This window comes from Bufo gargarizans, chromosome 1 (genome assembly GCF_014858855.1).
Source record: "Bufo gargarizans isolate SCDJY-AF-19 chromosome 1, ASM1485885v1, whole genome shotgun sequence".
NCBI lineage: Eukaryota > Metazoa > Chordata > Amphibia > Anura > Bufonidae > Bufo > Bufo gargarizans.
The window spans coordinates 345,539,591-345,552,478 of record NC_058080.1 but is presented as its reverse complement, the minus strand read 5'-3'; the positions used below and the strand labels follow the sequence as shown (position 1 = coordinate 345,552,478).

The following is a 12,888-nucleotide window of genomic DNA, read 5'->3' as shown; positions in this document are numbered from 1 at the left end:
TGGTCTAGTGGGACACTACAATATTGTACAGTCTGTGTGGGACTGGGATATCTAGGGCCCACCAGTAAAATTGATTCTGTATAGCTATATCCAAATATTTCCTGCCCACACAGTGGCAACAGCAATAAGATGATTGACAATGGGGCCCATGCAGTGACTTCGAGAGGGCAAGTCCCTGGGAAAGGAGGATACAGGCTAGTCTGAATGTTGCACCTAGAAGTCATCTCAGTCACCTCATGCTATCTATAATAAACTGGATAGTTACTTAAATATTCTACCCAGTTTTTATATGGATGAATAGGTTGGTTGAGATGCTATATACTGCCTATATACAGTGCAAAAGTATTCACCCCCTTGACTTTTTTCGTATTTTGTTACATTACAGCCTTAAGTTTAGTGTTTTGTTAATCAGAATTTTATGTGATGGATCAGAACACAATAGTCTAAGTTGGTTAAGTGAAATAAAAAATATATAAATAAAACTATTGTTTAGAAATAGAAAACAGAAAATTAGCATGTGCGTATGTATTCACCCCCTTTGTTAGGAAGACCATAAAAAGCTCTGGTGCAACCAATTACCTTCAGAAGTCACATAATTAGTGAAATGATGTCCACCTGTGTGCAATCTAAGTGTCACATGATCTGTCATTACATATACACACCATTTTTGAAAGGCCCCAAAGGCTGCAACACCTAAGCAAGAGGCATCACTAACAAAACACTGCCATGAAGACCAAGGAACTCTCCAAACAAGTAAGGGACAATGTTGTTGAGAAGTATAAGTCAGGGTTAGGTTATAAAAAAAATATCCAAATCTTTGATGATGCCCAGGAGCACCATCAAAGCTATCATAACCAAATAGAAAGAACATGGGACAACAGCAAACCTGCCGCCCACCAAAACTCACGGACCAGGCAAGAAGGGCATTAATCAGAGAGGCAGCACAGAGACCTAATGTAACCCTGGAGGAGCTGCAGAGTTCCACAGCAGAGACTGTAGTATCTGTACATAGGACGACAATAGGCCGTATGCGCCATAGAGTTGGGCTTTATGGCAGAGTGGCCAGAAGAAAGCCATTACTTTCAGCTAAAAAAATAAAAAGGCACGTTGTGAGTTTTGCAAAAAGGCATGTGGGAGATTCCCAAAATGTATGGATTAAGGTGCTCTAGTCTGATGAGACTAAAATTGAACTTTTCAGCCATCAAAGAAAGCGCTATGTCTGGAGCAAACCCAACACATCACATCACCCAAAGAGCACCATCCCCACAGTGAAACATGGTGGTGGCAGCATCATGCTGTGGGGATGTTTTTCAGCAGCCGGGACTGGGAAACTGGTCAGAGTTGAGGGAAAGATGGATGGTGCTAAATACAGGGATATTATTGAGCAAAACCTGTACCACTCTGTGCGTGATTTGAGGCTAGGACGGAGGTTCACCTTCTAGCAGGACCATGACCCCAAACACTATGCTAAAGCAAACATGTAAGGGGAAACATGTAAATGTGTTGGAACGGCCTAGTCAAAGCCCAGATCTCAATCCAATAGAAAATCTGTGATCAGACTTAAAGATTGCTGTTTACAAGCTCAACCCATCCAACTTAAAGGAGCTGGAGCAGTTTTGCAATGAGGAATGGGCAAAAATCCCAGTGGTAAGATGTGGCAAGCTTATAGAGACTTCTCCAAAGTGACTTGGAGCTGTGATTGCCGCAAAAGGTGGCTCTACAAAGTATTGACTTTAGGGGGGTGAATAATTTGTCTGTTATTTTGTCATATTTGTTGTTTGCTTTACAATAAATAAAAAATCTTCAATGTTGTGGGCATTTTCTGTAAATGAAATGATGCAAATCCTCAAACAATCCATGTTAATTCCAGGTTGTAAGGCACCAAAATACAAAAAAGTCAAGGGGGGTGAATACTTTTGCAAGGCACTGTATATATAGAGCAAACAGTCTACTGTCCCATGTGCCACTTGTGTAGGGAGTGAGGGACTAGGGGCCCACAGGTGGATTCACTTGATCCCCTGTGGGCCATTCCGAGCCTTTCTACAGTATTGTTAAACAAATATTTTGCCCCAATAAATGGCATACCACTTTAATAAATGTAATGCATGTTTTTAGTAGTGTTGATCACGAATATTCGAATTGCGAATTTTAATCGCGAATATCGGCACTTCGAGAATTCGCGAATATTTCGAATATCGCAAAATATATTCGTAATTGCGAATATTCGATTTTTGGGAGAATACCAGTCCATGCGAATTTTCGCAATCAAGAAAATAATGCCTGGAGATCATGAATTCGCGAATTCTCGAATATATGGTGAATATTCGCCCAAATATTCGCAAAATATTGCGAATTCGAATATTGCCCCTACCGCTCATCACTAGTTTTTAGCCACATTCCTTTTTTTCAAGACCATTTTCAAAATGGTCAAGGCAGATATAAAAAGTCTCTTAAACACAAAATACATTTTGGACATTCTACTTTTTGATGAAATTGGTGACATGATTCTGGCGCATTTCTCTTTAGGTTTTCTTAAAACTGATGTTTTGATACAAAGCATTGTACAATGTAACATTGTTTTTTGTTCTTTTATTTTATGTTTTGTTTTATTATAATATCACATGATTTTCCCTAATTGTAATCTCCTGCTATCCAATAGGAGGAATGCAGAAACTTTGTGAAGGTTCTTCTTTTCCATGGAAAAACCCTATTTGCTTGTGGAACTAATGCTTTTAACCCCATATGTGCAGACTTCAGTGTAAGTAATTCTTTAAATTTTTATTTTACAAGAAAAACCTTTAGTCATCCAAATCAGATTTCAGTAAGATATAGTATATGATAAAAGGTACATCAGCCTGCTTGTAAGGGCTAGTGCAAAAACTATTGAATTTACAGGTCTAAGGCCTCATGAACACGACCGTTGTGTGCATCCGTGGCCGTTGTACCATTTTCCGTTTTTTTTTCGCAGACCCATTGACTTTCAATGGGTCCGTGGAAAAATCGGAAAATGCACCGTTTGGCAGCCGCATCCGTGATCCGTGTTTCCTGGCCGTGAAAAAAATAGGACCTGTCCTATTTTTTTCACGGCCAACGGTTCACGGACCCATTCAAGTCAATGGGTCCGTGAAAAATCACGGATGCACACAAGATTGTCATCCGCGTCTGTGATCCGTGTCCGTTTTTTCCTATCATTTCAATGGCAAACTTGACTTTTTTTTCATTTTTCATGTCCGTGGAGACTCCAAAAATCAAGGAGGACCCACGGACGAAAAAACGGTCACGGATCACGGACCTACGGACCCCGTTTTTGCGGGCCTTAAAAAAAAACGGTCGTGTGCATGAGGCCTAAGGTTAATATAATTATATTGCCCCTAAACTATAAGAAGCAAACTCTGTCAGGCACAGTGAAAACACTGAATTTTAAAAGGCTAATTTCCCTGGGTTGAGGGGAACATTTCAGGGCATAGACTGGGAGCAGCTAGTGTCATATAATACTACCGAGGATAAATGGGAGAGCTTTAAATGCACATTGAGTAATTGCACTAAAAAATTTAATCCTTTAGGTAACAAGTATAAATGGCTAAAATTAAACCTCCCATGGCTTACAGCTACCATAAAAAGGGCAATAAATGATAAAAAAAAGTGCATTTAAAAAATACAAATCTGAGGAGTCAGCTGTAGCCTTTGAAGTCTATAATAGGGATTAATAAAATCTTTAAAAAGAAGATAAAATTTGCAAAAATACAAAACTAAAAGCAGGTGGCAAAAGAGAGCAAAACAAATCCCCCCAAAATATAAATGATAAAAAACCAATGTCTGAGCAGGTAGGCCCTCTAAATAATTGTGAAGGGGGGTTAATCACTGAACATAACGAAAAAACTGTTACTAAATGTTTTTTAGCTCTGTGCATACAAAAGAAGAGAAAAGAGTTGATATCTGTGATGCTGGGGCTGTTAGTACATCCAGTAATATTGTCAGGAATCATCCTGCTATGTCTGTTTAGTTCAGATTGTCTTGCCCTCAAGTTCTCCCTCAGTTAAGATGGTGGATTGTGTCTCAGCTGGGTGCCATCTTACTTCCTGTTTCACATTTAAACCTCTCAAGCCTGTTACTAATTGCTTGAGTATTGTGTCTAGCACCATTTCTATTTTTGCAGATGACACTACGCTATGTAGTACTGTCCAGTCTAAGGAGGATGTCCATAAAATTCAAGCTGACTTAAACACTCTGAGTGATTGGGCATCATCTTGGCTAATGAGGTTCAATGTGGATGTAAAGTTATGCATCTTGGTCCTAGGGGGTGTAACACTGGGAGAGTCACTTATAGAAAAGGATTTGGGTGTCCTTGTAGATGGTAGATTAAATTACAGCATACAACAGGCATCTCAAACTGCGGCCCTCCAGCTGTTGCAAAACTACAACTCCCACAATGCCCTGCTGTAGGCTGATACCTGTAGGCTGTCCGGACATGCTGGGAGTTGTAGTTTTGCAACAGCTGGAGGGCCGCAGTTTGAGATCCCTGGCATACAATGTCAATCAGCTACTTCTAAGGCTACCAGAATATTGTCATGCATTAAACAAGGCATGGACTTGCGGGGCAGGAAAAGGACGCTCTGCAGCTGAAAAAAGTGCAGAGGAGAGCGACTAAACTGATAAGGGGCATGGAGAGTCTTAGTTATGAAGAAAGATGAAAATAATTACATTTATTTGGTTTTGAGAATAGACGTCTAAGAGGGGACATGAGTAACCTATACAAATATATAAATGGACAATACAAAAAATATTGTGAAAAACTGTTCCATGTAAAATGCCCTCACTACCTCCGACTGGAAAAGAAAAAGTTCAGTCTCCAGAAGCGTCAACGCTTCTTTACTGTAAGAACTGTGAATCTGTGGAATAGACTTCCTCACGATATGGTCACAGCAGGAACAGTGGACAGTTTTAAAAAGGATTTAGATGAATTCTTGATACTGACCATTTTTGTAATATACTTTAATTACTAAAATCATACATTTCTATTAGAAAAATAGCTCTAAGGGTCCATTCACACGTCCGTTGTTTCTTTCCTGATCTGTTCCGTTTTTTGCGGAACAGATCTGCACCATTTCTGTACCCATTCATTTTCAATGGGTCCTGAAAAAAAATCAGACATTGAGCTGTCCGATTTTTTTCAGGACCCATTAAAAATGAATGGGTACAGAACTGGTCCAGATCTGTTCCGCAAAAAACGGAACAGATCAAGAAAGAAACAACGGACGTGTGAATGGACCCTTAAGTGGCCCATTTGAGCCTTAGCAACGCTTCTCTGTCTTCTGTTCACAAAACAGTGGAGACTTGCTAACACTGACTGTGTTATGTAAACAGAGCCCCTACATAAGAAAATCGCTAAATAAAAATAAAAAAAATATAGCTCTCAGAACATGGAGACACTAAGACATTTTTATTTTCAAATATTCAAATATGCTGTTGAAATGAAATAAATAAAAAAGTATACATATTAGGTATCGCCGCATCTGTAACAACCAGCTCTATAAAAATATCACATGACCTAACCTCTCAGATGAACACCATAAAAAAAAAAAAAAAAGCTATTTTTTGTCACCTAACATCACATAAAGTGCAACACCAAGCGATCAAAAAGTCATATGCCCCCCAATCAAACCATCTCCTCATCCCGCAAAAAATTCGACCCTACCTAAGACAATCGGTCATAAAAGAAAAAATCTATGGCTCTCAGACTATGGAGACACTAAAACAAATTTTTTTGGTTTCAGAAATGTTATCATTGTGTAGACAAAATTCATAAGTACTTGAGGAGGTCAGATCAAGCTGTATCTGCCTTCTTGATTATCCAGAATACAATTATCACTCAGGAGGAATAATCTTAAAACATAACATTTAATGTCTAAATTTCTAAAATCCTTGATACAATGTGCGAAAAAGAAAATTAAATATAGTGAGATGAACACGGTACAGGGCCCTCAATGGCTATGGCCCATGGTCATCTCAGTATATTGATAAATTAAATTAAAGTGCACGGCGGCACTAAGAGGGTAACCAGTGTGTCCTACCGGTACCCAGGATAGGTTACCAGTTATTGACGTCCAATCCTACGGCATCATATGTGGTTGAACTACGGGAGATTCTCCTGGCCGGGAAAGCTGATAATCTTATCTCACAAGAGGAGCTGGACTTCATGTATCCTAGGCACCCCGTTACGGCCACGTTTTACAGTCTCCCCAAGGTCCATAAAGGCCTTAGACCACTCAAGGGGAGACCAATCGTCGCCGGCATCGGGAGCATCTGCCAAAACATAGGGATATACGTAGACCAGATCCTTATGCCTTTTGTGACTGCACTCCCCTCATACACCCGCGATACGATGGATCTTCTGAAGCGGGTGGAAGGGATCTATATTGAAGACCATTCCTTGCTGATCAGTATAGATGTGGAGGCATTGTATTCCTCCATACCTCATGAGGCGGGCCTTAGGGCTGTTAGTTACTACCTCAGTATGCGAGGACAACAATATCTGGCGCATAATGCTTTTGTTTTGCGGTTACTTCGATTCCTGTTGACGCATAATTTCTTCACCTTCGACGGTCGCATTTACCACCAGCTCAGGGGCACGGCCATGGGTTGCTCCTGTGTGCCGTCTTATGCCAATCTGCTCCTGGGCTGGTGGGAGGCGACCGTCGTTTTTGGGGAAGGTGAATCGATGACCGGGCCCATCACATTATGGGCCCGGTACATCGATGACATCCTGATTGTCTGGAATGCGGGCACCCAGGATTTCAAAAGGTTTGTGGACTCTCTTAACGTTAACAGTATTGGTCTCCGTTTTACCTACGAGATTGGCGAGAGTTCACTGCCTTTTCTTGATGTCCGCATTTCCAAGAATCCTGGTGGTGAGCTCTCTACAACTGTTTTTCGCAAGACCACTGCTACAAACTCTGTCCTACATTGGCAGAGTAGCCACCCTCTGCCACTAAAGAGGGGAATACCTTATGGACAGTACCTGCGCTTGCGCAGAAACTGTTCTGAGGAACAAGAGTTCCTACGACAGGCAGCAGACCTCCGGCAAAGATTTAGGGCCAGGGGTTACCCTGATAAGGTATTGAGAGGAGCTTTTCAGAGGGCAAAGAATACTCCAAGAGAGACACTACTTACCCCAAAAACTAAACAAGAAAGTGACAGGAAGGTGAGGTTTATCACAACTTTTGATGGTTCCGCAAAGGAATCAAAAGAGATTCTAAAACGACACTGGCCCATTTTACTTATGGACCCGGATGTCCGGGAAGTCCTGCATGAACACCCACAGGTGACCTTTAGGAAGGGACAAAGTCTCAAAGATTTATTGGTGCATAGCCACCTTGCACCACCAGTGAAGCCAAGTATGTGGCTTGGACGTCAGCCTGTGGGATGTTTTAGATGCAGTGGGTGTGTGGCCTGCAGTAACATAAGCCCGGGAAAAACTTTTTATAGTACAAACCTTAAACGTAACTTTGAGATTAAAGATTTCATCTCATGCAGAACTGTTGGGGTGATATATAAAATCACTTGTGTTTGCCACATGGAGTATATTGGGAAAACAAAGCGCGAGTTGCGTAGACGCATTGGTGAGCATCTCCTAGATATCGATAAGCGTTGCGATACCCCAGTGGCATGGCACGTCTGTGAATTACACCAAGGCAATCCCAAGGTCATTAAGGCTATGGGCATAGAGACTGTCAGCCCCCCCAAAAGAGGCGGCGATTGGGATAGGATCCTCCTACAGCGTGAGACAAGGTGGATATTTCTCTTAAAAACTGTCACACCTAACGGTCTCAATGAACAGTTGAATTACAGCTGTTTTTTGTAGACTGACAGCTTTTGAGGATCTATACCACCGTTACCACCGCCTCTTTGACAATAGCCCTAATGTATTAGTGATTACCCATATATTCCTGCCGTTTTCCGTTATCTTAAAAACACCTGACACAGATACTTTCTAACACATATGTGTGGTCTGAATACCCATTTGATAATAACTAATGGCACCATAATGTTGCAACATCAGGTTATAGGTCATTTACTCATATTGACCAAGAGCCTATATGAGATAATATCTTATCTCCTGCGACCATCTTCTCTAATCTGTCGCTGTGTTTTTTCACTATCCGTCAGCTGTTCCGACCCCATATGGGAAGAATAGCCCCAAATATCTAAAAATCAGAGCCGATTGTGGCTTAATATGCCTAGCTGTACCTATAATTGTCCGATCGTAGGTACACCATATGCAGACTGTGAAGCATCAAATACCTGAGTCGCCTCCAACTTCTCTTGTTGTTGGCATTAGCTTCCGCGATCTCGCGACATCTGATGCGAGTTCGCGCATGCGCAGAAGTGCGTTTCGTATCAGGCACTTGTCCTGCGCACCAAGCCTCGTTTCAATTCTGTGTTGTGCGCATGCGCGACGCTTACGTGCGGGCGAGCGCTGCGCCACCTGACGTGTTTTACTGACGTTATCAGCAGCGGGAACTGGGCTATTTAAACTAGGAACGAACGCCAGGTTAGTTGGCGTCCCATATGCAGCTACACACATCGGTTTACTGCATTACTCCTAAACCCCTCCATCTATGGGGTAGCCCACATAGGAGCCGATTATCCTCGTGCACCTACTGACCACTTTGACTGACTGTGTCATCTCTGGTCATCAGGTTTTTCCACTCTATCTGCGATTGACCTGTTTCACTATTATATCATCTCTCCTGATGAACTGCCTAATGTCCTGGCAGTGAAACATGCGTGTAGGGACTATGCTCATGCATAAATTAGGGACATATAGTTTATAGAATCAGGGAAAGGTTCCGGACAGGGTCGTCCTTTCAAGGACGAGTGCCCTGTGGTCAGGTTGCTATCACATTTCTAGTTTCTAGGGTATTGGCTAGACAGCCATAGGATTTCCTTAGGGACCCTACACACATGTGGTAAACTGTCAGCCGGTTGCTATCTCCCTATTGGTTCATCCGACCATCTATACAGGAAGAACGTTTACTGGATCATCGTGTGTTGAAGCAACTGACAACCTATCCTGGGTACCGGTAGGACACACTGGTTACCCTCTTAGTGCCGCCGTGCACTTTAATTTAATTTAATTTATCAATATACTGAGATGACCATGGGCCATAGCCATTGAGGGCCCTGCACCGTGTTCATCTCACTATATTTAATTTTCTTTTTCGCACATTGTATCAAGGATTTTAGAAATTTAGACATTAAATGTTATGTTTTAAGATTATTCCTCCTGAGTGATAATCATTGTGTAGAACTTAAATAAATAAGAAAAAGTATACAAATTAGGTTTTGCCACGTCTGGAGACCCGAAAACAATTTGTTTTTCAAAAATGCCTTATTATGTAAAAACAAAGTAGACATATTTGATATCATTGCATCCATAACAACCTGCTCTATAAAAATAGCACATGATCTACCCTACAGATCTACCCTACAGATCTACAGCCATTTTTTCATTACCTTGCCTCACAAAAAACATAATATAGAGCAATTAAAAATCATATGTACCCCAAAATAGTACCAACAAAACTGGCACCTTATCCCCTAGTTTCCAAAATGGGGTCACTTTTTGGGAGTTTCTACTGTAAGTGTGCATCAGAGGGGCTTCAAATGGGACATGGCATCTAAAAACCAGGGAAGCAAAATCTGCCCTCCAAAAGCCATGTGGTGCTCCTTTTCTTCTGCGCCCTGCCGTGTACCCTTACATCAGTTTACAACCACATGTGGGGTGTTTCTGTAAACCGCAGAATCAGGGAAATAAATATTGAGTTTTGTTTGGCTGTTAACCCTTGATGTGTTAAAGAAAAAAATCGATTAAAATGGAAAATCTGCCCAAAAAGTTAAATTTAGAAATTTCATCTCCAATTTCCTTTAATTCTTGTGGAACACCTAAAGGGTTAACAAAGTTTGTAAAATAAGTTTTGAGTAACTTGAAAAGTGTAGTTTCTACAGTGGGGTCATTTATGTGGGGTTTTCACTATGTAAGCCCAACAAAGTGACTTCAGACCTGCACTAGTCCTTAAAAAGTGCGTTTTGGAATGGTTTCTAAAATTCTAAGCCTTCTAACATCCTAAAAAAAAAATATGACATTTACAAAATGATGCCAACATCATTAAAAGCAGAGAAATAGAAATTTTGAAAATTGATAATTTTTAAAATTTTTGGGTAAATTTTGGATTTTTTCATAAATAAAGGTGAATTATATTGACTCAAATTTATGAGTATCGTGAAGTACAATGTGTCACGAGAAAACAAACTCCGAATGGCGTGGATAAGTAAAAGTGTTCCAAAGCTATTACCACATAAAGTGACACATGTCAGATTTGCAAACAATGGCCTGGGCTGAAGGGCGAAAATTGGCTTAATTAATTTTTTCTGTTGTTAAAAGTTTAATAGAATTCAATGTTGAAGAAGAAAACAGTCAGCGGCACTCACCGATGTGTTGCTCAATTCGATACTTTATTCCATAATTCCATGGACATGGCAGACATGTCTGCCATAATTCCATGGATATGGGGGCAGACAACTATTCAAACACGCACCAAACAGCGGCGGCCGTTTCGCTCTACATGCGCTTCGTCGGGCTGTGCGTCAGCGCATACATTTGCGCCGCCCTTTTAAGCATCGGCGCGGTGTGTTGCTATGACAACAGACAACAATAATGCGCCTGCATAAAAGGTTAGTAAAAGACATAACATATAAAGACAACAGAATTTACATGTACTTCAATCGAAAGCGGCAGTATCGCATACAATACACATTTGGACATCTCATAGGAATGAACTCAGATCATTTGTCATTCAAGCAAAGCTCACCTAATGCTTGGATTTGCAGAATCCACCTCGCTTCTCTCTGCAGGAGGAGGCAGTGTCTATCCCCCCCCTGCAGGGGGGTGGACACAGTCTCCAAGCCTGTGAAGGAGATGCAATCCAGATTACGTCCGTGGACACTCCTTATGTGATCTATGAATCTAGGGCAACCCTTTCCTGTCCTTACAGAGTTGAAGTGCTCTCTTACTCATTCGAGTAAACACCTGATTGTCTTTCCAATATAGAATCTACCGCAACTGCAAAGCAATAGGTAAACCACGTATGTGCTCCTGCAGTTGATAAAACTCCTGATTCTATATTGGATACCCGCAAATTCAATACACTTTTTCTGGGAATTGTGTTTGCATAGTGAACAGCTGCCACATTTAAAATTACCCTTTGGTATACTATCTTTAAGCCAGTTGTTACTTTTGATTGGGATATTTTGAGGAGGGATACTACTCTAGGTGAACTCACTGAACATAAGCCACTCATATCCTTTAGAAGGAGCCACACAATTAAAGATAAACTTATGAGGAGCAGGTTTCATCCTATCAAAAGTAACAACTGGCTTAAAGATAGCACAGCACGATGAAGTGCATGTAGAGCAAAACAGCCGTTGCTGTTTGATGCGTGTTTGAATACTTGTCTGCCCCCTGCCATGTCCATGGAATTATGGAATAAAGTATTGAATTGAGCAACACATCGATGAGTGCTGCTGACTGTTTTCTTCTTCAACACTGTTTATATGTACAAAAAAATCACAGAAAAAACTAAGATAAAAACATCCTGCACGATATGATACAAATTTGCGGATGTCCCTGGCCATATTATTGAAGAAAACCACAGAAATAAGATAATAATGCACTTATTAAAGCAGATGCAAGCACTATATATGTACTAAGTCCTCACTCTGATATGATAATGTCTGAGACACTTAGTCAATATATTTTGATCAAAACACATCTAAGCCGCCTACCGAACGCCAAGGTGGTCTCAGGTCAGGCGGTCCTACGCTAAACCTACCTAAGCCGTTGGGCTTCTATGTTCAGGAGCGCAGACGCCGCACATATGGTGTGCTGCTCCTAGTAACCTCCATGTGCATCAAGCAACCAATGGGAGGAGGAGCAAGCACAGCCATGTGTACCACCTAATTAAGGCGCTCATTGGATAGGGGAGGGGGGCAAAAGTGCAGAGGAATGCTACTCCCAAGATACTAGGTGCGCATTCACACTTGAAGGTGCCACTCCCTCAAGCAAACACTACATAAACAAAAAATCACAGAAAAAACTAAGATAAAAACATCCTGCACGATATGATACAAATTTGCGGATGTCCCTGGCCATATTATTGAAGAAAACCACAGAAATAAGATAATAATGCACTTATTAAAGCAGATGCAAGCACTATATATGTACTAAGTCCTCACTCTGATATGATAATGTCTGAGACACTTAGTCAATATATTTTGATCAAAACACATCTAAGCCGCCTACCGAACGCCAAGGTGGTCTCAGGTCAGGCGGTCCTACGCTAAACCTACCTAAGCCGTTGGGCTTCTATGTTCAGGAGCGCAGACACCGCACATATGGTGTGCTGCTCCTAGTAACCTCCATGTGCATCAAGCAACCAATGGGAGGAGGAGCAAGCACAGCCATATGTACCACCTAATTAAGGCGCTCATTGGATAGAGGAGGGGGGCAAAAGTGCAGAGGAATGCTACTCCCAAGATACTAGGTGCGCATTCACACTTGAAGGTGCCACTCCCTCAAGCAAACACTACATAAACAAAAAAATCACAGAAAAAACTAAGATAAAAACATCCTGCACGATATGATACAAATTTGCGGATGTCCCTGGCCATATTATTGAAGAAAACCACAGAAACAAGATAATAATGCACTTATTAAAGCAGATGCAAGCACTATATATGGACTAAGTCCTCACCCTGATATGATAATGTCTGAGACACTTAGTCAATATATTTTGATCAAAACACATCTAAGCCCGCCTACCGAAGCGT

At 41.2% G+C, this 12,888-nt stretch overlaps 1 protein-coding gene across 1 annotated transcript in view; it reads left to right on the top strand.

Annotated features, from left to right (window-relative positions):
* Positions 1-12,888, top strand: part of SEMA6B (semaphorin 6B) — a 236,077-nt gene that overhangs the window by 179,974 nt on the left and 43,215 nt on the right. Inside the window, exon 4 of the mRNA XM_044282418.1 lies at positions 2,660-2,758. Coding sequence (XP_044138353.1) covers positions 2,660-2,758 — 99 coding nt within the window. The remainder of the gene's footprint in view (positions 1-2,659; positions 2,759-12,888) is intronic.